This window comes from Thyridium curvatum (assembly GCF_004353045.1).
Source record: "Thyridium curvatum strain D216 chromosome Unknown NODE_22_length_467593_cov_81.276643, whole genome shotgun sequence".
Classification (NCBI taxonomy): Eukaryota; Fungi; Ascomycota; class Sordariomycetes; order Thyridiales; family Thyridiaceae; genus Thyridium; species Thyridium curvatum.
Genome location: NW_022156777.1, coordinates 137,006 through 161,319, shown reverse-complemented (window position 1 = coordinate 161,319; position 24,314 = coordinate 137,006). Strand labels below are relative to the sequence as shown.

General features: G+C 57.9%; 8 protein-coding genes across 8 annotated transcripts; 4 read left to right on the top strand and 4 right to left on the bottom strand.

Annotated features, from left to right (window-relative positions):
• Positions 1-69: 69 nt before the first annotated feature.
• Positions 70-579, bottom strand: E0L32_004555 (uncharacterized protein; the record flags this gene model as incomplete). The annotated part of the gene is made up of 1 exon (XM_031138978.1): positions 70-579. One exon carries the CDS (start codon positions 577-579, stop codon positions 70-72), a length of 510 nt encoding a protein of 169 aa, XP_030996989.1.
• A 558-nt stretch (positions 580-1,137) lies between these two features.
• E0L32_004554 (uncharacterized protein) lies at positions 1,138-2,092 on the top strand (the record flags this gene model as incomplete). The annotated part of the gene is made up of 3 exons (XM_031138977.1): positions 1,138-1,452; positions 1,505-1,829; positions 1,923-2,092. 3 exons carry the CDS (start codon positions 1,138-1,140, stop codon positions 2,090-2,092), a joined length of 810 nt encoding a protein of 269 aa, XP_030996988.1.
• Positions 2,093-2,483: 391 nt separating this feature from the next.
• On the bottom strand, positions 2,484-3,411 carry E0L32_004553 (uncharacterized protein; the record flags this gene model as incomplete). Its single annotated transcript, XM_031138976.1, has 2 exons — positions 2,484-3,054; positions 3,119-3,411. 2 exons carry the CDS (start codon positions 3,409-3,411, stop codon positions 2,484-2,486), a joined length of 864 nt encoding a protein of 287 aa, XP_030996987.1.
• A 2,143-nt stretch (positions 3,412-5,554) lies between these two features.
• E0L32_004552 (uncharacterized protein) lies at positions 5,555-7,131 on the top strand (the record flags this gene model as incomplete). The annotated part of the gene is made up of 2 exons (XM_031138975.1): positions 5,555-5,719; positions 5,824-7,131. The coding sequence occupies 2 exons, from the start codon at positions 5,555-5,557 to the stop codon at positions 7,129-7,131; spliced, it is 1,473 nt and encodes a 490-aa protein (XP_030996986.1).
• A 1,416-nt stretch (positions 7,132-8,547) lies between these two features.
• On the top strand, positions 8,548-10,623 carry E0L32_004551 (uncharacterized protein; the record flags this gene model as incomplete). The annotated part of the gene is made up of 1 exon (XM_031138974.1): positions 8,548-10,623. One exon carries the CDS (start codon positions 8,548-8,550, stop codon positions 10,621-10,623), a length of 2,076 nt encoding a protein of 691 aa, XP_030996985.1.
• A 1,254-nt stretch (positions 10,624-11,877) lies between these two features.
• E0L32_004550 (uncharacterized protein) lies at positions 11,878-15,546 on the bottom strand (the record flags this gene model as incomplete). Its single annotated transcript, XM_031138973.1, has 3 exons — positions 11,878-12,309; positions 12,372-15,333; positions 15,407-15,546. 3 exons carry the CDS (start codon positions 15,544-15,546, stop codon positions 11,878-11,880), a joined length of 3,534 nt encoding a protein of 1,177 aa, XP_030996984.1.
• Positions 15,547-17,335: 1,789 nt separating this feature from the next.
• Positions 17,336-19,998, top strand: E0L32_004549 (uncharacterized protein; the record flags this gene model as incomplete). Its single annotated transcript, XM_031138972.1, has 3 exons — positions 17,336-19,144; positions 19,199-19,729; positions 19,822-19,998. 3 exons carry the CDS (start codon positions 17,336-17,338, stop codon positions 19,996-19,998), a joined length of 2,517 nt encoding a protein of 838 aa, XP_030996983.1.
• A 2,387-nt stretch (positions 19,999-22,385) lies between these two features.
• E0L32_004548 (uncharacterized protein) lies at positions 22,386-23,867 on the bottom strand (the record flags this gene model as incomplete). Its single annotated transcript, XM_031138971.1, has 1 exon — positions 22,386-23,867. The coding sequence occupies one exon, from the start codon at positions 23,865-23,867 to the stop codon at positions 22,386-22,388; it is 1,482 nt and encodes a 493-aa protein (XP_030996982.1).
• Between the last annotated feature and the right edge of the window lie 447 nt (positions 23,868-24,314).

The window sequence follows — 24,314 nt, the reverse complement described above, 5'->3', positions numbered from 1 at the left end:
CCACAAAGCATCTCATACCAAGCATGTATGAACGAGACAGGATCAGCACACACCAGGACCCAAATCAAATCACTGCTTGAAGATCATTGCCGCCCTCTCCGTGACAGGCGCCGCATCCATGAACGTCCGTAGCTCAGCCGCACGAAAACCAGCAAATCCACCCTCGGCTTGGCCGACCGGGACGAGCTCCACGATATTGAACTCGGCGACCTTGACCTCCAGCCCCTCAGGATCCTCCTTGAACACAGTCGAGCTCGTGCCCTCGTACATGAGGGTGCGCCCGCCGCCGCCGTTGGCAGAGGGTATATCCCAGGCCTGCGACACGTTGTGTCCAAAGGCGGCGAGCTTTTGCGCTCTCATGAGCAGCATGGGCAAGATCTGCTCTGTCGTCTGCGGTGGCCCACCGTTCACGGTGAAGGTTGCGCCCGGGGCGAGGACGGCGGTCAGAGCGAGCGAGGTTTCGCTGTTGACTTCGAGAGAGTCGAGGACGGGGAGGAAGTGCTTCAAGAAAACGAGACCTGGAGAGGCGGTGTCGGGTATGGCTAGATGAGAGCCGGTGTGGGTAGTGGTTGTTTCCATTTTGAAGATTGAAGACTGAGTGCGAATGTAGTGTTCTTTTCTGCGAGCGAAAAGACTTCACTGGGCCACAGTCGTATTACAATCTTGTGTTTCTGGACTGCGGGAATTCAACAAAGTCAACTTGTTCCAAGCGTCCAGGCTCGTTTCTTTTATTTCTACGCCGCCTTCGCCGACGTCACTGATGATGTAGCCCCGCGTTTCGTGTTTCAAGGCGCGCACACTTTTGACTGGACCAGGCTTGCTGCCTAATAAGCCGATCAATGCATATACCCTTGGGTGGAAGGAAGTGCCCTTTTGGCCACGATAGCGACTCCGTGTCATTGGCAAGGCCTTGCATACCTTCCCGCTGGCGTGCTCCGAGCTTGCAGTTTGTAGGCTGTTGGTGATGTTCGGGCAGTATCAAATAGCAGGAAGGCGGTTGGTAGCCGCTGCAAGCAGGCATGGCCGGGCCGACAAACTGGAAGAATTCAAATCTCCATCTCCCACCTTTTTGAGTAAGGTACGCCAGAATCAAAACTTCTCATCCTCAAAGGGAACTCGCGGAAGTAGGACTCAGCCATGCCGTACAACGACTACTTCGAGTGCGGCACTTGCGGCAAGGGGTTCCCCAACGGCTGGCGAGCCCGAGAGAACCACTGCTGGTCTGTAGGCCATTGTCTTCCCAATTTCGAATGCGACACCTGCCATCGAGGATTCAACACCCAGAATGCCTGCATCCAGCATATGGGTGCCATGAACCACTTCGCACACGAGTGCTCCGTCTGTGGTGAGACCTGGCCCACCGAAGAGGAATGCATCGATCACGAAGCCGACGAGCACTACTACTGTGCCAGCTGTGATCGTTGGTTTCAGAATGCCAACAACGTCAAGATGGTATGAAGAATGCACACGATGCACAATGTGGAGTACTAACAGCATAACGAAGCACCGACGCTCTCGAGCTCATCTCGGCCAACCGCTCGATTGTCCTTTTTGCCAGGACCCATTTACGACTGCTACTGGAGTGGTCCACCACCTCGAGTCGGGCCGCTGCCCCAGGGCCAGGGGCTTGAGCCGCGATGCCATCTACAAGTTCGTCCGCGCAAGAGACCCCAACGGCGTCGTCACCAAGAAGCTCGTTGGCTGGGAAGGCTCGTATGAATATGAAGCCAACGAAAATTGCTGGAACGGCTACTGCTACGAGTGCTATATCTGCCACAGGGAGTTTAAAACCCTCGACAGCCTCAACCAGCATCTGAAGTCGCCTACGCGTAAGTTGGATAATGGGCCTCTGGCTACTCCCATATGAACCCTCCAGGGTTTGGTCCGCAGTTCTGAACTAACTGTACATCATTGGGGTGCAGACCAGCAGGCCCTGTACCACTGTCCCAACCCGAATTGCCGCCTGGACTTCAAAGTTCTTGCCGGATTGTTCAATCATCTTGACAGCGAATCCTGCGGCATGATGAGATTCGAGCAGGTCCAAAAGGAGTTTGTCAACATCGTCAGTGGAGCTCGTCGCATTGCTTTCTAATTGTTCGGAAACTGTAGCCAGCACAAGCATATTTTGGCGCCAGGACCCAAATGGAGTATGTCATTTTAGCAGCTATGTATTTCTAGCTACACTGAGAGGATCAACATTCAGTTAGATTAGTGGGAGATGGAAAGCATAGTCTAGGTATCTGTTCAGTTTTATGACACAGTCAATCAAGAGGGCGCATCAATAGATATTCGACTGCTTTTCTCAAGCCGTTCTTACTCGTGAACAGCTTCATTCCTGGCAAACACTCTTAGTAACTCGTCCACCGCCTATTGACGCACCCAATTGCCAATTCTGTGCTCAGAATATGGCCCTTGCGGATGCTGCTGATAGAACCTGGTCACACCAAAGCGTACAATCTCACGACAATCGACCCCGCTGATAGCTAGGATCCTTGAAGCTCCACTGCTCTCGTATGCCCGTGAACTTCTGTAGGATTGCTCGATGCCTCCATCTCAATCTTCGGCTCGTTCCACATCTCTTGCGGGCCGGGGACGATATGCCTCGTCAAGTCAAGCTCCGGGGACTGGTGCGGTTCCTGAGAAGGCACCAAGCGCTCTCGCTCTGCTCGCCTTCTTGCGCGCATCACGAGCAGTGCGATGATAGCTCCCAGCAGAACAACACCACCAGCGACGCCCAGCCCAATTCCAATTTTTGCGCCTTTGGACAAGCCAGTGTCAGGCCCGCTAGCTGCGCTGGGGTTAGCCGTTGAGCCCCGCAAAGGAGCGGTGCTGGTTGGCGTGGCGAGTATAGGTCCGGATGTTTCAAAGTCCGCCTTTTGCCACCTGATGTTGACGGCAGCGGCGTAGATCAGAGGCTTGTCCAGCACGGTCACTTTCTCGGCCTGGTTAGCTACGTTAGGCACGGTCACCGTGACAGTAGAGATGGCGACGGATGAGCACGAGAGCGTCGACCACGGCGTTGCGGCCGCCGCTTGAGCGATGCAGGTATAGCCACTGTTGTTTGGCGTCAGTAAATTGATCCCGGATGCTATTGTCCGAAAGTCATGTCGCAACCCACCGAGGGCAACAGGTCGCGCGTGTCTCCGTGATGGTTCCGATCGCCTCTATCGAGCCACACGCCGATACCATGTCCGATGGGCAAATCCCGGGTGAGTAAAAGGCGTCAGCCGACGGGCGGAACCCGGGCGGGAAACATGCCGAGGTCGTGGTGAGCCCGAGGCTGTGATACTTGTAGGTCGTAGAGTCGGAGGCGTTCGCCGGGTTCGTTTCTGTGTGCACATAGCCGTGGACGACGGAATCGCAGTCGGTAGCAGGCAGGAATGCCGTAGTTAAGGGCCCGAGATTCGTCATCTTGGTGATGCGGGATTGAAGAGACACGAAGGGCTTTGCACAAGGGGAAAGGTAAATAAGACAGAGAGTTAGGAAATATGGCAATAGATTGCTGTATCCCACCTGAATGCAAATTTTGCTCTACATGATACACATTTACCCCTCAGCAATAACGGCGGCATGCATTGTGTTCTGCTGTGCTACATCGGGTGTTGATCTTTTTTCTTTCAGGCCGTCCTCCCAGCAAGTGAAGGTATCTGATCACCGCCTGGCGCAGTATGTTGCAGGGGTGTATTTGGACCATCGGAGGTGCTCCGTCCGGGGCCGAAGCCCAGCTCAACTCAACTGCGTGTTGCAGTCTTCCTGCGTGCAACGAATCGAAAGTTGATGAAAGTCTATTTTTGGAGAAAGTCGGCTGAGAATTTTAATATAATATTACAAACGACAGTTGACTCAACAAGTCCTCAATTATAATTGTGTGATGGTTACTTATGTAGAACTTTTGATTGACTTGCTCATATGAAAGGACTAAGGTTTGGTTTATCCGAGGCAATTTAAATATTCCCTTAGGCCCTGAAAGTCGGCTTTTTGGTTCCTTTTGTAGTACAGATATCTACAAAAAGATCAACATCGATTATCTGAAATCCCTGGCCAAACCCTGACCAAATCTCAGACAAATCCTGATCAATCCCTGTGACCATAGGCCTCATTTATGACAATACCTAGATCATTGACAGGGCTGATAAACTCTTGTATCTTGAAGTGATTATTTTGTCGATCTCAGTATTTCAGAAGCTCCTATTTGATGGGATCCCTGTAGGTGCCACTTTGGTACGAAAAAGCCGACTTTCAGTGCCTAAGGGTATGCATTCTGCGTGTGTGTCAATAGGGCAAGAGTTTATGTACACAACACGCCAAGTGCGTGTGGGTGTTTGAAAGACGAGACCAGTAGACATACATCAGTGCAGCTTCCTGTCCTTTACCATTCTTTAGAACCAGTTCTACGGGCGAGCGCGGTATAGCTAACGGCTACATCGAGCTTCACTCGGAATACAAATGCTGCCTGGGGCTTTGAAGAGTGGCTATAGGAGATTCAGAACAGATGGCCTTATGGCAGCTTACGAAGATTGTGTGGTTCTTCTAAACAAGTAAACGGCCCAAGCATAGTAATTAGTAACAGACTAACAAGATATCGAGAAAAGCATGTGCTTGCTGCCCTCTAGCAGTGGCGTCGCGGTCTCATCTACGGGATATTAGAGTAAGCAGCCACAGAGCCTGGTGTGTGGAGCAACGCCCCCCAGTTCGACGCTTCACCCGACGAGCTAAGAAGCCTCACCCGCCGGCGCGCCAACGGGCTGCGGGGAAAGGATCAGAAACCCCCGAAACCCCACACTAGACAGACCTCCACGCCAGTCACCGAGGTCAGAACGTACAAGTCGGGGTACGGGGATCCAGCCGAACACTTTCCTACCTACCTGCCTTTGCTCTTGTTTGCCTCGTCTCGTGCCCTTGACACCATCTCGCAGCCTCGTCGAAGGTTGATGCCAAGGCGCTTGGCTTCCCAAGGGCGTTGCCCAGACCCAGGACGGCGCCGCCCCGTCTCGACGCCGCACACCAACGGCAATGAGTACCGGGAGATCATTCTTTGGCAATATATGCGAGTCGGACGGGGAGGACTGCAAAGTGGAAAGCCACCTCCGTGTGTAGAGGCCCAGGGACAAGGCCACAGAAAGCAGGCTAGTGCTGTTGCCATGTGCAGTTCCCCATGCTCACCCACCCCCAACGAGCTCATCAAGGGCAAAGGCTGTTAGGCCATCGGATACCACCCCAAACCCCAGATCCCCCACACCCGACGGCAACTCTTTAGATTGTTGGAGATGCCGCGGCTGGTGATCTTGTTCCCCGAACCCCACAGGTTAGGATACATACATGCATAAATATTCGGCCGGGCACTCCGCATCCTTGATTACTGTAGCTTACCTCCTCTGGTGCCCCTTTGTTTCGTACTATCACACCGAGTTTGTCACCACGACATCCTCTTTCTGAAGATCACAGCCTAATACGAAGGGAGCAAGTTGCCAGCCAGCCATGGCCCCGAAGCCTGGGACCACCCACGTGGACAACCACGACACCATCGAGGCCCTAGATACCTCGACGATCCATCATGCGGCCGAGAAAGGCCAGGCGGGCACAGACAAGTATGCATAGGCAGCCAACCGCGAATCATGTTTCGGACCCAGAGAGGGCTAACGAAGCTGAGCAGATATGGGCAGTCGCTGGTGCAATACAACCCTGCAGCGGAGCGCCGGCTGCGCCTAAAGATCGACCTGTACGTCGTGCCGACCGTCGCAGTCCTATACCTGTTCTGTTTCATTGATCGTGCCAATATCGGTAAGCATCCTGGTGTCGACGCTCATTCTGCACCCCTCGTAGCTTACCACGGACATAGGCAATGCAAAGATTGCCGGCCTCGACGCCGACCTGGGCATGAAGGGCTCCGACTACAACCTCATCATCACGGCCTTCTACGTATCCTACATCGTCTTCGAGATCCCGTGCAATGTCATGTGCAAGTGGATGGGGCCGGGCTGGTTCCTGCCGCTGAGCACGCTGCTGTTCGGCATCGCCTCGGTGGGCACCGCCTTCGTCAAGACGGTCCCGCAGGCCGCCGTCGTCCGCTTCCTGCTGGGCATCTTCGAGGCCGGCATGATGCCCGGCATCGCCTACTACCTGTCCCGCTGGTACCGCCGCTCGGAGCTCGTGTTCCGGCTGTCGCTCTACATCGCGACCGCGCCGCTGGCGGGCGCCTTTGGCGGGCTGCTGGCCTCTGCGATCCTCAAGCTGGACCACTTTGGCGGCCTGCGCCGCTGGAGGATGATCTTTGCCATAGAGGGCATCATCACCATCGGACTGGCGCTCGTCAGCTTCTTCACCCTGACCGACAGGCCTAGCACGGCCCGCTGGCTGACCGAGGAGGAGAAGGACCTGGCCATCGCCCGCGTCAAGTCGGAGCGCGTCGGCACGACGGTGGTCCTCGACAAGATCGACAAGGTCAAGCTCCGCCGCGGCATCCTGTCGCCCATCACCCTCAGCATCTCGTTCATCTTCCTGCTCGTCAACGTGACGGTCCAGGGGTTGGCCTTCTTCGCGCCCACCATCGTCAAGACCATCTACTCGGACAAGACGACGATCCAGCAGCAGCTCTACACGGTCCCGCCGTACGCCGTGGCGACCTTCTTCACCATGTTCTTCCCCTTTGTCAGCTGGCGGCTGGACCGGCGGCAGATCTTCTTCCCGATCTGCGGCCTGCTCTGCGTGGCGGGCTACATCATGTTCCTGGCGACGGCGAACCCGTCGGTGCGGTACGGGGCCACCTTTGTCATCTCGTCGGCCTGCTTCTCGCTGGGGGCCATCACCAACGCGCAGGTGTCGGCCAACGTGGTCAGCGACACGGCGCGCAGCGCGGCCATCGGCACGGTGGCCATGCTGGGCAACGTCGGCGGCCTGGTGGCGAGCTGGTCGTTCCTGGCGTGGGACGGGCCCAACTACCCGATCGGCAACGGGCTGAACCTGGCGACCAACGGCATGATCTTTATCGTGGGCATCCTGACGCTGCTGTGGATGAAGCGCGACAACCGGAAGCGGGACGAGCGCAACATCGACGAGGAGCTGAGCGGCATGTCGCAGGGGGAGATCGAGGACCTGGACTGGAAGCACCCGGCCTTCCGGTGGCGGCCTTGATACCGGCCTGTGGCTTTGGATGTTGTCTCTGTGTAGTTATTTCTTTGTATGGGAAATAGAAGAGCGAGTCTTGCTAAGCACCCGAGATCGCTTTGTATCTCTTCCCTCCCCTTTTGAAGAGATTGGTGTCCTTGATATGCGGTTCTTTCTCGATCTGTTGCTAGCTCTGGGTGATTCTAGGGATCTCTGGGTAACATTCTCATGTAGTGGGAATCAGCAAAGACAAGATTGATCTGATCGAGGTACAGTATGATAGATAGGGCTTGCAAGAAATTGTATTCCGACTATGTTCTGCCTGCAATTCTCAATGTTTCTCTCCTGTGTTTGGAGGAACTGCAGGGAGTCCCACTGGATTGAATTCCAAGGCCTCCCATTGGCGACACTCGCCTGTGGGGAAAGGAGGGCGCATTCGACCACTGAGGGCGCTACGACTTACCTAAACCACAGGCCTGCTGACCACCAACACTGTGACGCAGTTGCGCGCCCGACTCCACTTCTGGCACCTACCTGCCCGGGCCACCCAAAGCGCCGGGGAATTTCTCGGAAGGGTCGCTTGGATGTCCCAGCTCAATCGACAATTGATGATAACACCAGCGCGTAAGGCAGCAGAAAACATCCGAGCAAGGTTCCGAGACAGGCTCCGGACGCAATGCATTTTACCTGCTGGCCCTTGCTGCTCGCTTGGATGGATATCAGCCAAGCGGCCAGTGGACGTGTGTTTCTCACCATTTGAATGTCCGGGTTCCCCTTATCGCGGTCCAGTACTTGCTTGTCCTTACCTACCTAGTGGGAGCGAGTCGGGCACTTGCCGACAGACAGGCCCAACGGGATTTCAATCGGCGACTGAGATCCACAAATCCCAGCGCAGCGAACCTATCGAATCGCACAGGCGCACCCCAGCATTCAACCTTGGAAGTCACTTGCCCACTTGGACCTGCCGAGCTCTTGGGTGGCCAGCAGGCGGTCGCCGAACCGGGCTCAACTCACCTCCTCCTCATTCCCGTGCATCCAATCCAGCCCACGCAATCAAGAACGGGCAGGTCGGATGCACTCAGATCATTCCGGACATCCCCTCTCCCAGCATCCTCGGCGACCATCTGCATTTTCGCGATCACATCGTCCATCGTTCCATCATCCCATTGTCGTCTTCATCGTCGTCGTTGTCGTCGTCGTGGTTCGTGATTTCATTTCGGGTCTGCAATCCTCTCTTGACTGCTCCACACCCCACGGGAACACGAGAGAGCGTGCAACACCCCCCTTTCAGCCATAAGCAGGCACGGCGGTAGTGGTGCAAGGCGGTGACACAAAGAGCATGCATCACCATCCACTGCAATAAACCCCTCTTTGGCATCAGGACTGTCCGCAAGACACCCTCCGGCGACCTTCGCCCATCATCAGATCAGGTAAATAAATACCATGGCTGCTCAAGCACCGAGGAGCCTGCTCTCGCAGGTCCTCCGCATCGCGGCAAGACCACAGCCCGCCGTCAGGATACGCCCGTCCTGGCAGCCGTGCAGCCGTCGGTGCATCCACGCCACGCCCCGACGGCTCACCGCCCGTCCGGACCATGCTGGCGGCAAGCGCGCAAACAGGAACAATGGGTCTTTCACCCTGCTCGCAGCTAGCGGCGGCCTTCTGGCCTCGCTCTTCGCCATCCTCCCGCCAGACTCCAAGCCGACCAAGAAAAAGTCCGAGGCAGCCGCCGCGCCGCCCGAGGAATCGGCCCAGGTGAGCAGCGTCATCGATAACAGAGACCCTTCGCTGCCGCGCTTCCGGCTCGCCGACGTCAAGAAGCACGACGCGTCGTCGCCCGAGCCCTGGGTCACCTCGGGCGACAAGGTGTACAACATCACTGAGTGGATCCCCGCCCACCCGGGCGGCGAGGTCATCCTGCGCGCCGCCGGCTCCTCCATCGACCCCTACTGGGACATCTTCACCATCCACAAGACGCAGTACGTCCGCGACATCCTCGAGACCTACCTCGTTGGCTTCATCGATGTCGCCGACCTCGACGAGCACGGCCAGCCCCGCCGCGAGAGCATCGAGGACCCCTTCGCCCAGGACCCGGCCCGCGACCCCCGCCTCCTCACCCTGACCCAGAAGCCCCGGAACGCCGAGCCGCCCGGCCAGGAGCTCGCCCGCGACTTCCTGACCCCTAACGAGCTCTTCTATGTCCGTAACCACATGTGGGTGCCCGTCGTAGACGAGGAAGAGAAGGCCGGCACGAGCGCGTTCGCCCTAACGATCGAGCTGCCCGACGGAGAGACGAAGAAGTACTCGATGCGCGACCTCCGTGAGCGCTTCCCCCACCACCGCGTCACGGCCGTCATGCAGTGCTCCGGCAACCGCCGCAGCGACATGACGCGCGCCGTCGGTGCGACCAACGGCCTGCAGTGGGGTGCCGGCGCCATCAGTAACGCAGAGTGGGAAGGTGTGCGGCTATCGGACGTGCTCGCTGACGCGGGTTTCAAGACGGCAGACCAGTACGCCGCCGCCTCGACCGCCGTCACGCCCATTGATAGCACCTCTCAGACCAGTAATGATGACCAAGTCCCCGACCCCAAGAATATGCACGTCCACCTTGCGGGCATGGAGGCCTACTCGGCCTCGATCCCGCTCTCCACAGCCATCGACCCCAGGGGCGACGTGCTGCTGGCGTGGGGCATGAACGGCAAGGTCCTGCCGCGCGACCACGGGTACCCGCTGCGGGCCGTCGTGCCGGGCCACGTCGCCGCTCGGTCGGTCAAGTGGCTGAACCGCATCGCCGTGGCGGACGAGGAGTCGAGTTCGCAGTGGCAGAAGCGCGACTACAAGTGCTTCGGTCCCAACGAGGGGGCCAAGCCCAACTGGGACAAGTACCCGGCCATGCAGGAGCTGCCCGTCACGAGCGCCGTGACCAGCGTGCGCGTCGGCCGCGACGCCGAGAAGGAAGCGTCGACGACGACGCTCGAGCTCGAGAAGCTCAATGGCGAGCGCGCACCTCCCGGTGTCAAGTGCCCGCGCGCCTGGGCCAAGGAGCACGTCCAGCCGGAGGAGCTGGCGCACGCCCCGCCCGTGTCGCTGGCGGGCTACGCCTACTCTGGCGGCGGGCACCGCGTGGTGCGGGTGGACGTCAGCACCGACGGCGGGCGCACGTGGGACCAGGCGCGGCTGCTCGACTCTGGCGAGGGCGAAGGCGAGGGAGACGGCCAAGGCCAAAAGATCTACGGCAACAAGGCCTGGTCCTGGCGCCGGTGGCAGTACGCTGGTCGGCTGCCTGCTAGTAAGGAGGGCGAGTGCGCGGAGGTGGTGGTCAAGGCGACGGACGACGCGTACAACGGGCAGCCCGAGACGCAGGCGAGCGTGTACAACGCCCGGGGCAACCTGGCCACCGCGTGGCACCGGGTCAAGGTGTGCCCGCGGTGCGTCGGGAGGGAGGAGTGGGTGACTGGGGATGTGTTTGGGAGTGGGTTTAAGAAGGAGGAGCCGAGGAAGGACGAGGGGAAGAAGTGAGAGGGTGATGAGAGGGATGGAGATCTTTTGGCAGGCCTTTCTTTCCTTTTGGTTATTTCGTTTGTCAGAGCGGGTTTTGTTTTCCCTTTAATTCCGACTGCTCGAGCTCACGATGGTGAGAGAGCGAGTGTCCGTGTTGTAAGTCGTTGCATGGCTGCGACGCTTCAAAGACATTGATTCCCTTTTATGTGTCCAAGTCGCTCGATAGGAACTTCAATGACCTAGTAATGCCGAAATCTATTTCCTCACGAGAACAAAAAAAGACACAGTCGGAACCCGGGAGATGAAGTGTAGTCGAAATAAAGTAGTTGTAGGAGTAGGAGTGAGCGAGAGGAAGAGAGAAACCCCAGGCTTGGTTGGTGCTCTCTGGGGAGCGCTAGCTACCCAGCACACACAAAGTGTGGTTGTGGGAGAGCTCGCAATCGCACGGGGTATGGCGTGATTGACCGACAACCGCCGCCCTCAATGCGGGTCTGGCCTGTCTGTGCTTACCTAACTAAGTCAGTCAGTCATTTGGGGGGGGGCGGTTCACTGAAACCGCGAAACAAGGTTGAGCGACTGAAGAAACGGCAACAACTAGATAGATAGACGACATGGACGTGAGATATAATATAGAAAACGGGAATTGAGATAGGAAAGAGATGCATCGCTGGAGTCTTTGAAGCGTGATTAAGATGGTCCGAGGTGATTGTTTTGATTTGTGGTCGCCGCGGCTCACGGGCTTCTAAGGTACTTTACTTGCTTAGATGGGAGACACAAACCAACCACCACCAAGCCAGCATCTTGAACCAGCGCGCCGTGAACATAGTAAAATGCTCCTGCATTGTGTGGATATTTCCACCTGTCTACACTCGTCCACTCACTCGTGAAACCCGGCAACGACCAGCCGGCAGGCCAAGCAGAGATAGATAATTTTCCTAGCTGCTCACAGGCTGCACACACAAATCCCCAGTCAACCCCCATTCCTCCTTTCCTGACAGGTAAGTAAGGGCCGACCAGGAAAGTACACATGTGCAAGTTTCGAAAAACAAAGTATACACGTAACATTACAATCGTACAAACCCCCAACTACGTCTACGTCTACGTCTACCCCCCCCCCCCCCCCCCCCCCCCCCCCCCCCCCCCCCCCCCCCCCCCCCCCCCTCGGCATCTCATCACACCGCCATCCGCCCACCCTCCTCCATCAAGACCAACCCAAGATCAGCTTCACACCCAATTAAACCGCCGCAGCAGGAAGGCAAGAGTCCTGCGCGCCTACAGCTCGTCGTCGTCGTCCACGCCGTCGGAAAAGTACTCAAACTCCCCCGGCACGACAGCCTCCTCATCGCCCTCGGCATCCTCGTCAATGGCCGTCAGCACGCCCGCCGCCGCCGCAGCGCCGCTCCCCGTGCCGGCGTCGCCGCCACTGCCACGGACGGGCGTGCGCAGGCCCAGGCCGCCCGCGCCCGCCGTCTGCCGGAGGAGGTCGTTAAGACTCCTCAGGTCCGGGTTGCCGCGCATGGCCTGCGAGAGCAGGTTCTGCTGGTCGCGTGACGACAGGCCGAGGCTACCGCCTGCCGAGCGGCCGGCTCCCTGGGCACCCGCCACGGGGGCCTTCTCCGTCGTGACCTTCTTCAGCTTCTCCTCGATCAGAGTCTTCTCCTCGTCCGGCTGGGTGTCTTGGAGCAAGAGCGGACCGCCGGTGGGCTAATAAACTGTAATTAGTATTCATAATAACGACTTGTGTGACGAATGCTTTGTGCGCTTACCTTCTTGACCGGCTTGTACCGACCAGCCGGGAAGCTGATGTACTTGAGTTGACCAGGCAGCACACGAGACATGTTCTCCATCTCGTAGCCGACCTTCTCCTTCTCGATCTTCTTCTTTGTCTCGGCCGGGGCCGACGCCTCCTTGTCGTCTCCCTCCTTCTTCTCAGACTCCTTGGCCTCGTCCTTGGTTTTCTTGTCCTCGTCGACATCCATCTTCTCTGTCGGCGCCGGAGTGCTAGCCTTGGCGACGGTGGGTGTCGAGTCAATGTCCATGCTCTCACGTCTGGCCGCGCGCTCCTTCTTCTGGGCACGGCGCTTGGCCTGCGCCGTTGTGGACAGGATAGCCGTGGCGATCATGGCGGGACCCTCCTCAGCCTTGACCTCCTGCTCGGGCGGGTAGTCAAACAAGCTCGGGCGGGAAGCGCAGTGGAACTTGAAGCTGGGGATCTCGAGGTCATGGTCGAGGCCGATGATGGACGTGGGGCTGAACGACAGGTTGAGGAAGTGGGTGAAGGGGAACCAGTACCAGTACTGGGTGAAGACGGCCATACCCACGATTCCGGCCATGTTGAGGTTGCCGGTCTGGGTCTGGAGGCCAATGGTGCAGTTGCGACCACCGGCATCGATGATACCGAGGGCGAGGGCGGCGCCAAACTTGGTCATGGCATCCTCGTGGCGATCACCAACGACCTTCTTCAGCGTCTTACGGATCGAGGCAACCTTGGGGTTCATGGCTTCGTTCTGCTGCACCATGATCATGGCGAGAGCGATCAGGGCACCCTGGCGGACAAAGTCGGTCGGGTCCTTCATCATGGGCTCGAGCAGGTCGATGGCCTCGTCCAGACCAGTGCCGGCACACGAGATGCCCAGAGCCATGGCAGAACCGTACCGGACGTGAGGGTTGTACGACTCGGAGAGGAGCTCGACCATGCGAGGCACGCTGCCAGGCTTGCGGAACAGGATGAAGCCCAAGCTCATGACGGCGATGCGGCGGACATCGTCGTTGACATCGCTGACGGCAATGTGGAGCAGCTTCCGGATGGCCTTGTTGCTGCCGGTGCCGCAGTAGGCCATGGCGACGGTCATGATGCCACCGTACCGCAGGCTCGGGTCGGGGTCGTTGAGGAGGCCTTCGATCATAACGTCGGCACCCTCCTGTCGCCCATACATGATCAGAGCCATGCCCAGAGCACAGCCGCGCACAATCTTCTCGTGGGTCGTCTCGTGAGCATACGTATACATAATCTGGAGAGCATTGGCGTTGCCGGTGCCCAGCATGATCAGGCCCATGGCCAGACCAACAGCCTCGCCGTTGAGAGCAGAGTCGGCCCACAGGACGTTCTTGAGGCTCTCAAACAGGCTCTCGTCACCGGTAGCCATACCGGCAATACCCAGGCCCAGAGCACCGCCGTGCTGGATGACCTCCTCCTCGGCCGAGGTGAACATGTCGCGCAGGTACTCGAGAGCGTCGGCGCCATGGTTGGCATGGATCAGGCCATACGCGTACAGCGCGCCACCCTGGCTGAAGGCAGAGCCCTGGCTGATGCCGCCTTGGCGAGGAAGATACGGCTCAAGCAGCTTCCTGGACTGGGTGAGGTTGCCGCGGTGAATGACACCCAGGGCAGCGGTGGCGGTGAATTTGGACCAGTTAACAGCCTTGCCGAGCCATTCCAGATTGTCGCGGAAGAACTTATCATGCGTGGTGCCGGCATTCATGAAGGCGTTGCAGAAGGTAACTGCAGTGTGGAAGATGGAGTTGCGGCCCTCGAGGCTGTCGCGGACCTTGTTCAGGATGCTGAGGTCGGTGTGGTTGTTGCGGTACAGAAACTCGAGGTTCAGCTTGATGGCCTTGCTACCGTCGAGGATAGATCGGATGTTCTTGTAGACCTTGGAGGTCGCGTCGAGCTCCTCGTCCTGGGCCTCGCTAGTGTCCTGGTCTTGGAGGAGGGGTTTGGTCTCGCCGTTCTCGTCGGCATCCTCAACCTTGGCGGCCTCGGGCTTCTTGGGGGGCTCACCCGAGGGGAGAGACTTGATGACCTTGCCGAGGAACTCCTGGGTGCCGTTGTCGTAGAGGTCAAACGCAATCTGGTAGGCGTTGGTGATAGAGTCCCGGTCGCCGTTGTCTACCAGGGTCCGGAGCATGGTCGAGGCCTCCTCGTCCGAGTTGAGGTAGACGACGCAGCGAGCAATGGCAAAATAGTCGGGGTTTGGTATATCGTTGAGCAGATCCAATATCAGCCTCAGGATCTCGGTCCGCAGACTGCGCTCCTGGACGACGTCCATGCAAATACCCAAGGCGTACTCCATCAACTCCTCGGTTGAACCCTGGGCAGCCTCTTGCGCCTTGCCCTTGGACTTCTTCTCGTCGTCGCTGGCGCGCTTGATGACACGGCGCAGGACATCGAGATTCTTCGCCTCAACAGCGATGCCGACAACCTGTCGGTAGCGGCCCTCCCTCAGGCAATTCTCAAACAAGCGCTCGATGATTCTCTGCAGGGCGGCCTGCGTGTTGTCGTCGGGCAGCTGGACAATCGATCCAGACCGGCCCTCCTTGGTGACAGGCTGGAAGGTCGGGTCGAGGATCGTGTTGTCGGTGTTGGCGCGCGAGAGAAGAGACTTGGAAGGAAGAGTCGACTGCGAGAAAGGGGTGGTCGGGGAGATCAGAGCAGAGCCCTCAGCTCCGCCAGTAGCAAAGGTCTCCTCGAGGTCGGAGAGGGAGACGTCGTTCTTGGAGGGCTTGGTCGGGGTGTGGCCAGCAGAGGAGACGGCGATGTACTGGTCGACACACTTGGAGATGATGGTCTCTTCAAACTCGCCGGGTGCGTCGAGCTTGAAGAGATCGCCAGCAGCCAGGGCAAAGGTCATGCTCTCATTGTAGGCCTGCAGATGGTAGTAGACCTTGGCGAGGACGAGGGCGGCCAGCTGTCGCTCGGGGAAGGATTCGTCTTCGTAGAGTGCCTCGCTATAATTGTCTTGGGGTCAGCTTCCCACAACTTGGGCAAAGGTCTGGGGTCGCAGTGGCGAGCGTGGCTTACATCTCGCTCAACGCGCCGGCGACCTCGGTCCAGACGGTGTCGATGTCATCGTTGAGAGTCTGCAGGGCAAAGACTTTGAGCTCGGGCTCCTCGTCGGCCAGGAAGCCCAGGACACCGGTTGCTGTGACGAGTCCAGGCATGTTTGGTACCGCGACCAGCTGTCGTGGATGGGCGTCTCGACGGAGGGGGGAGAGAGTAATTCGGATGGATTAATTGAATTGTATACTGAGCTGGAAAATGGCTCGATGGGGTCCTGCTGGGGCGAGGACGATGCAATGAAGGAGAGGATGGGGATTGATGCAGAGATTTGCCTGTTGGTGGTGATGGTGGAAGGAGGGAGAAGCTACCTAGGTATGGATGGCTGTAGCGACCAGCCAGCAGGCAATGTTGATCCACGTCAGGCACAGCTTGCCTTGCGACGACGCCTGCTCCTGCTTACGGAGTAGTGCTAAGCAAGAGCTGAGCACGGACCTAGCTGGGCTAACCCGTTCGAGTAAGAAGTTCTCGTGCTCTGCCGCCGCTTATGTAAGGCATCCAGCCGAGAGGGCCTACGCCTTGTTATCGCGTGTGTGGTGTTTCATCCCAATCTCATACGCTCACGTGAGCCGGGCACTAATCCCGACCAGGGCTAGCCCCGCACTCGGGATGGGCAATCGAGGAAATTGAGGCCAGAATTGCAATCCACTTGTTCTCGGAGGATTTTCTCTCTCGTGCTGCTTGTCAGAACGGAAGCTCCATCCAAAGTAAGTCACTGTGCAGCGTCACACGTTGGGGGAGTAATGGATTGGGGTTGCTTGATTACTCTTGCATTCATTCACTCACTCCCGGCTACCTAAAGTACCTACCTGTTACCTTAGGTATTCCGAGTCTAGTTTTAGAGAATGTTCCCTAATCCATCCATCCACCTACCAATTCCCTTTTCCCTTCAAAGCCCGCGTAACTCGTTAGTCGTTACACTCTGTCTACAACAGAATTAAGGTGTGGCTGTTAAGCCGATGGGCTCTGTGTCTCACAATTCACTAACAGCACTGGCCGTGGACCAGGCTGCAGCAATCTTTGCACAAATGGATGGATGGCATGACCAAGCTCTCAAGGCCGCCCCCCCCCCCCCCCCCCCCCCCCCCCCCCCCCCCCCCCCCCCCCCCCCGCCCCCCCCCCCCCCCCCCCCCACACCTCCCTAGAGCTGCAGCATGCTACAGGGGGCCCAGCACCCAAGTTATGGGGCATTCTGGGACCGTAGCCTCCACTACAGAGCGCAGAGCGGGCTGGCGGCCTGCTGGCCTGCTGGCCTGCTGGCCTTGGATGAGGCCGCGCCATCTCTGGCTTCTGAGAGGTCCCGGCCAGAGAGCCTGGCGCACCACCGACAAACCCTAAATTTTTCTGAACTCTGGTTCCTCTTTGTGTCATCTGCAACGTCAATCCCGCGATACCTGCGGCCTTGGCTTCACCCATCAACCCTCCCGGAGGACTCGTCCGGCCGCTCGCTCCTAGTGTGTATTTACCACGCCGTCGTGCCTGTCTCCATTGTCTCTGCGCCGGCCAAGCTGTCGCGACATAGCCACGGCGCCGACTAGCTCGGGCATTCCAGCCCTGTGTGTTTGCCTGCTTGAGCCTCCTTTATGCCGGCCTGCAGCACGATGTAACGCCGCCTGCCCGACTGCCGATCCTAGACTTTTCAAAAACCTTCGCGATAGACATCCTTCGGTCTCGAGCCTTGCAGGCGCGCGTGCTCACGACACTCCTCCGATATCTTTGTGTACACGAGCGCAATCCTTCGATGCTGTGGTGAAGCTGAGTGCCGGCAGCGGAGGAACAAAGCGTCATATCACGGCTGCGACAACGCCGCCGAAGCCCACGGGGAGAAGCGCGTCACTCTCAGCCCGACCCAGCTGCTGAATAGCCAGCAGCACCCAGACAACCTCCGCCGAGATGGATCTCCGGTCCATGCTGAACGCCTCGGACGGCGCGGCCGCGGCTGCTGCGCAGGCCAAGTCGCAACAGATGCGCGAGCCATCGACCCCTGTGCAGGCCATGCCGCCGCAGTTCCGCGACTACAGCCAGTCCACGCAGGCATCGCCTAGGAGGTCTGCCTCCCACGACTTCCCGCCCCAGCAGCATACCCCCGGCCCGGCGCCGTACGCATCGCCGTCTTCAGCGTACCCGCCCTCGGCCGGAGGAGGCCCGTATGGAGGTAGGCCCGGGCCGCCGCCCCAGCTCGTCACGGGCCACGACCCGCGCTCGCCGAGCATCGGCGCCGCTCCCTCTCCCTATCGGCACACGCCCACGGGCTCAATGAGCGGCGTCGCCGGAGGCTATCCGTTCCCGAACACAGGCCCGCCCGCGCCAGTGAGTCCTGTGCAACGGCACCAGCAGTACGCGCCCACTGGCGCGTATCCGCCGAGAGACAGCTACTCTCAGCCCCCCGGCGCCTCCGTCGCTGGTGCCACAGGCCAGCCTGCCCATCCTTCGTATATGCAAGGGCCGCCCCAGACACCTCCCGTGGGCACCCCCGGCGGCCCGAATCCATACCTGCACCAGCGCTCCCAGTCCGCGCAGTCGACGCCGACGCCGACCTCCGCCCAGAGCCAGCACCAGTATGGCCCCCCGTATGCTCAGGGCAGCCCAGTGGTGTCGCACCATCCGCCGCCGCATCAGCAGCAGCAACACTCACAACCGCCTCAGGATCAGATCAGACATCCCTCACAACCACCCACACCACTAGGCCCACCTCTCTCTACCCAGCGCCCCCCCTCAATACCGGGAGGCTACGCACAACCACCGAGCCCTTACCAACAACGCATCGCCTCCACCGGCTCATATCCTCCTCACCTTGCCACCCACCCTTCACCCGGCCCACCTCCACCCCCGTCGGTGCCACGAATGCCCAGCAGCCACAGCACGTACGACCCGACCGCTGAAGCGCACAGGAGGTCTATCTCACAAAGCGAGCGCGGCCGAAGCGTCAGTATCAGCCCCAAGACACGCGTGTCGAGCCTGCCCAGCAGCACCGGTCACCCCGTGCCCGACTCAGACCCGCGTCACGCCAGAGCCATGTCGGGCGTCGAACCCGACCGCGACCGCGCTGTCACGCCGGCGAAGCGAAAGATGGACGATAGAGATCTGGGGTCAGACGAGATCGACCCGCGCGAGCCGCGGCCGGCACCCTTCCAGGGCATCAACGGCTCTCACGTGCCCTCCCGCAGCGGCCCGCCGGCGGCCATCTCGTCGCCAGTCGCCCAGCGCAGGAGAAAGATCCGCTACAGGGAGCCGCCGGTGTGGGCGCGTGCGTTCGAGCACGGTGCGCAGCTCAAGAAGGCCAACTACGTCGTTCGCAAGGGCGGCGGACATCACCCGCAGGTGAACGGCAGGTCAGACGGCGACAGGGAGCCGAGCAGGCAGACCTCGCCCGAGGCCGGGCGCACGGCCACCAGCCAGCCGCCTCCGGCGAAGGTCACCAATCCCAAACTAGCTCTGCTTGGTGGCGAGTGGGAAGAGTGCATCACCGGCCAGAAGCCGTACGAGGAGTTTACGAGGCGGGTCGCCGACTTCTTGTTCCTCAACGTGGTTGCCAACCCCAACTTGCGTGAGATTATGAATCGCGGCGTGCAATTCGAGATCGAGGCCAAGCTCGGCATGTTGGTTAGTAAGAATACCAACGGCCGGTTTGAGCTGCCCGTCACGTCGGAGTGCATCATCCGCGAGGATGCCGAGATTGCGTTTCGTAGTAGCATGAGCGAGGTAAGATATCTCTCTGCCCAGTTCTAACGACACATGACACGTGAAGATGCAAAGGCGCTAATGACACTGTTTCTTTCGCATCCGTCACAGGCACAACACCAAGCCTTCAACGGGTTCCTCAACACCGTGGTGCAGCAGACGCACCCGGACAACCCGGAGAACAAGGGCCGCGAGAAGCCGCGCGCGCAGGTGCGCTACAAGCACTCGCGCGAGAAGGACTGCTTCTTCGAGCTGCCGCCGGCCCTGCAGGACCGCCTGCCGGGCTGCGTGCGCGGGCTGTTCCCGACCAAGCACACGCCCGCCGTGCGCGTGACGTACGACCAGGCCGACGGCACGGTGACGGCCAAGATCGTCAAGGCGAAAGTGGCGAACCTGCACGTCCACTTCCCCATGTGGCCGCTCGACTGCCGGCTCAGCGTCAACCTCGAGATGGACTGGGACGGCCCCGTCGAGGAGCTCGAGGCCGCGGTGAGCCAGTCGGCGCGGGAGCGCAAGCCCGACCGCAACAAGGACCGGCTGAGCTACAAGCAGGGCCACATCCAGGTCGACCTGACGCAGGTGACGCACTCGGCGCGCGGACCGAACGTGAGTCTTTCCTGCCCCTCTCTTTTTTTTTCCTCCCTCTTTCTTCATGACAAGACTGGACCTTGACGTTGACATTGACATTCTTCTCACAGAATACGGAGCGCGTTGAGAAGGAGCACGAGCTCGAGATCGAGATCAACCCGCAGATTGTCATCGAGCAGGGCACGCGGGCGCAGAACGGCGAGGAGCACGCCTACCAGGAGGTCGTCGAGGCGCTAGTCGACAACGTGCGCGCCCTGGCGCGCATCGCGGCCGACTTTCCGTACTGAATGGGGAGGAGGGAGGGCAATTGGGTGGTGCCCACGAGGAGGCAAAAGCAAGGCAGATGATGAGGATGCGCATACTCGGAAGACAACATGGGAGAATGACAGCAGCTCTTATTGACATGACAGGCAGGGGAGAAAAACAATACTGGGTCTTTTTTTTTTTTTTTTTCATTTTAATCATTATTACCTCTTCTGAAGAAAAGGGTCTTCTCTTCTCGAAGAGCTTTGGCAGTAGGGGGGGGATATGACGAAGGACGGGAAAAGCAGAAGCGGGAAGATCGTTCAGAAAGCCTCCTTTTTTTTTTCCATCTTCTGCTTTTGATACCAAAACGGCGCAACCTCTAGGCAGGGTGATCTTGCGGATGGTGGGGCGGGTGTTAAGTAGCTTGGGAGCTTTCGTTTCGGGGATCTTTATTCACTTTGTCTTTCTGTTGCTTGTCTCTTTTTTTTCGTGTTGGGGGAAGAGAGAATAAAGCAAAGTAGGCAAGGACTGGGTTTTCTTGGGCAAACGGAATAGGGATGGAAAGTGTGCGGGTGTGTATTGAGGCGAAAGGCCGAGGGGAGGAGGGAGATCTGATCCGACAGTCTGAATACCTGATTGATGGGCATCCAGTACCTACCTAGGTAGGTAGACTTTGGACGGCTTCCTGCAAAGTGGCACGCACATTGCTGCTTGCCGGCTGTGGCTGAATTCTACTTTGAGGGTGCAGTCCCCCTCCCCTTTGAGACTTTTTTCCAGACGCCGTCATGTGCCTTTTCGTCGAGAGATTGGGCTGTGTGATTGCTTGCCATGCGGTCTTATGACCGAAGAGTGTATGTAATCCACGAGGGCGCTGTCGCAAGAGCTCAACGAAGAGACTTCTTCCCTGTGACTGGGGTGTTATGGGATAAGTGCCACTTCCTTTACCTGGTAACTTTTCTAAGGTACCTACTTACCTACCTTACCTGTCACTTGTGGATTCGGGGTCTAAAGTACCAAAGTCCTTGTACCGGCCTAAGGTACATTAGGTTAGGTAGTTAGGTAGGAATATTGTTTATTGGCACACTATCCGGAGAGCTCTTTCGGTTCCACACTAAGATATCCCTTTTTAGTTATTCCACTTGCCATGCACCCACTATGACCTCGCTAGAAATTAAGCTTAAAGACAAGTACATCCTATATCTTAGCCCTCAGTCAGGAGAGACAGCGGGTATTGTATTGCCGAGATCCTCGCGCCTGGCGTGTCCATCTTTCTCGAATGCAAACAGCTGACATACCCAGCCCACTCACAAGAGCCAGTCTCAGTCACCCTCTTGTTGTGGATACTCTACAATTGAGTTGCCCACCTGGGCAGGAGCAGATCAAGGCTATGTGGGCCATGTTGGATGCCAATGTGGCTCTCGACTGCAAATGCTTTATGTACAAGGAAACCCGTCCCAAGATGTGCTAAACAAAGGCCTCATACGTCATGATTATGATTGTCAGATGCAACATTCAGTGTTGGGTGGTCAGTAAAAATGCTTGGGAGATGCCAGCATGAAACACCCAGAGAGGGGACAGAAAATAGATACATAGACGTTAAGTCCTCCACCTCAGCAGTTGGTAAGTAGGGTTCCTTGTCCGTCATGCGGGCGCAAGAGAGATTGCTTTCAGGTTGGTTCCTCATTGCTAGGTACCTGTTGAACATGCGATCCTCCCTAGGTAAGGTACCTACAGCTCTACCCCAAAATCTAGGTGAGGGTACACTTTTAGACGAGACAGGCCTGTACCCATGCCTTTCCAAAAGCAGATCAAGGCTATGTGGGCCTCCTGGTCAATGTTGGGTGCCAATATGGCCCCAGACCGTCCGTAGATGCTTTATGTACAAGGAAACCCGCCTCAAGACGTGCTAAACAACGGCCTCACACGTTATAATTATGATTGTCAGATGCAATGTTCAGTGTCGGGCGGCCAGTGAAAATGCTTGGGAGATGGGATACTAGCGTGAAACAACATCAAGGTTCTCTTTTGGTCCGACAAGATCAGGTGGACGCACTCTAGCTACTACATGATAGTTATCCAAGAACAATAAAAGCCTCCTCCCTTTAACACCCTCTCCCACCCAGGCCCTCATATCCAGACCGCCAAGCAGTGTTCAGAATAGTCCATCAGGGGAAATGCCCAACGCAGCTGATCCATCTCCTTGCTCCGCAACAGCCAGGTATCCCGCTTTCCCAAACCCGAGGCCAGAGATCTTGCCAAGCCCCACCGCACGGGGCACGAATCTACCGTCCCGCCTCAAGCGGACGAATGCTGGTGATGCCAGACAAGAATGCTGACAAAGTTGCAGAGAATCTTCTGCCTCCCGAGAGGCTGGGTCAGGTCGTGCCACTTTGACCTGGAGACCCTGACCTCTACATCTGCCGGGCATTCAAGCTTGAGATCGGCCCTCTTCTTGGTGCTGGCAGACAGGAACTCGCGGTAACGGCAGCCGAAATCGAATTCGAAGACTCGACAAAAGACATTGGAAGTTGCGATCACAAAGACCAGGGCTCGGCCGTCCTTCTCCACGTATCTTACCTTCATCCGCAAATGCCGACACCGCCTCGCCAAAAGATTGTGCCAGCAATTCCTTCCCTTTGACACTGTTGTCATCAAGCTGATGGTCCTCCTTTAGCGGCAGTAACGCACGCTTAGTCTCGAACAGAGCCACAGCGTCGTCCCGCACAACCCATCGACCACCAGTGTATTCGCGCAAGATCAGGCCGCCGTCGTCTTGGGACTTCACAGACTCTCCGTCAATACCCATGGGGTTTGTTGGAATCTTGCGTGTCTGGTGCTCAAGCCGCAGGTCGTACTTAGCATGCCCATCGGCTGGCACGGTGTCAGTCTTGGCGCCTTTGTCGAGGCTCATCGCAGTGGTCTCTTCGTTATCGGGGAGAAGGCACTGGTGGAGCAGAAAGTCGAAGAGCTGAATGTTCAAGACCTCAGTTATCTGCTCTGGAAGAGACCGTCGCAGCATGAAATCGTCCGCTTCGACCACGCTGTTAGCCACACTCTCTGAGAACGTGCTGTGGGAGGACCCCGTCGTAGCTGATGAGGCGATGGAGTTTGACAAGTCGGACGATGTCAGTTGTCCCTTGTCCGCTTCGACCACACTGTCGGCCACACTCTCTGAGAACACGCTGTGGGAGGACCCCATCGTAGCTGATGAGGCGATGGAGTTTGACGAGTCGGACGATGTGAGTTCTCTCTTGTGCTGCGCCAGGAGAATATATTGATCCGCATGCTCGGTGGGCACCATGCCCGCAAATCGCTCCGGGGGTTTGACATCCCGCTTTGGACGAGACTGAGGGACTTCCTCTTCCTCTTCCTTTGACTGTGGCTTTTGATCACCAGGGAACTGGATTGCACGCAGCATAGCAAGGACAAGATTGGTGATGCGACTGCGGCGGCGGCTCACAAGAAGCGGAGAGGTATGGTATGTGAGCTTTGGAAAGTCATTCAAGAGGGCATTGACGGCCCCCGAGTCCATGGCCGGAAAACCAATGGGATTCTGGCCCGGCTTGCGAGGACAGCAGTTGCGTGTACCATCGTTGTGGACTTTCCTGAGGCGGACCGGGATATCACCGCTGCTGCTCGTAGGGAATTTCAGGCGGTAGCGGTCGAGGTGATCACCCCCCCACTTGCTTGTCGACACTTTGAGGTTTTCGGCCATGGCTTGACCAGACTGATTCCAGCGATCGGTGTGAGCCGGGGAGAAGTGCCAGGCATGCCTTCGTATTAGAGTGCGCCCCTCGGCTGCCATTTGAAGGGTTCGATATAAGGCGACATGGCGCCAAACATAACAGATTTGCTTGACAAGCAGCGGGAGGACTGGTTGGAAAACATGATGCGACATGCCGCCAAACATGGCGGCTTTGCTTGGCAAGCGGCGGTCGGGCTGGTCTCGGCAGGGTGCCAAACATCACGGCACTGCTTGGCAACTGGTGGTCAGAATGGTTGGCAGGAGTTCATCAAGAAACATCACGATACGGGTCATCTCACTACCTAGAGTAGTGGGTTTGACGAGTGACGACATACCTCTGCTGCCAGCCCGTCGACGAATCCGACCACCGCTGCTTCCTTGGCCGGGTCATGACGGGGGCGAGGGGGAAAACAGAATGGCAGAAGGAAGACCCAAAGTAGTTGGCAAAGAAACCAACAGCAAGCCAAGGTAGGCAATCTGATCATTGCTTGCTTGGCCAGGTTTGCCTGTGGTGTGCCGTGAAGAGGGAAACGAGATGACAGAGGGAAACCTAAAAAGAAAGAGTTGTCAACAAAATCAATACAATCTGATCCTCGCTTGCTTGCTTGGCAA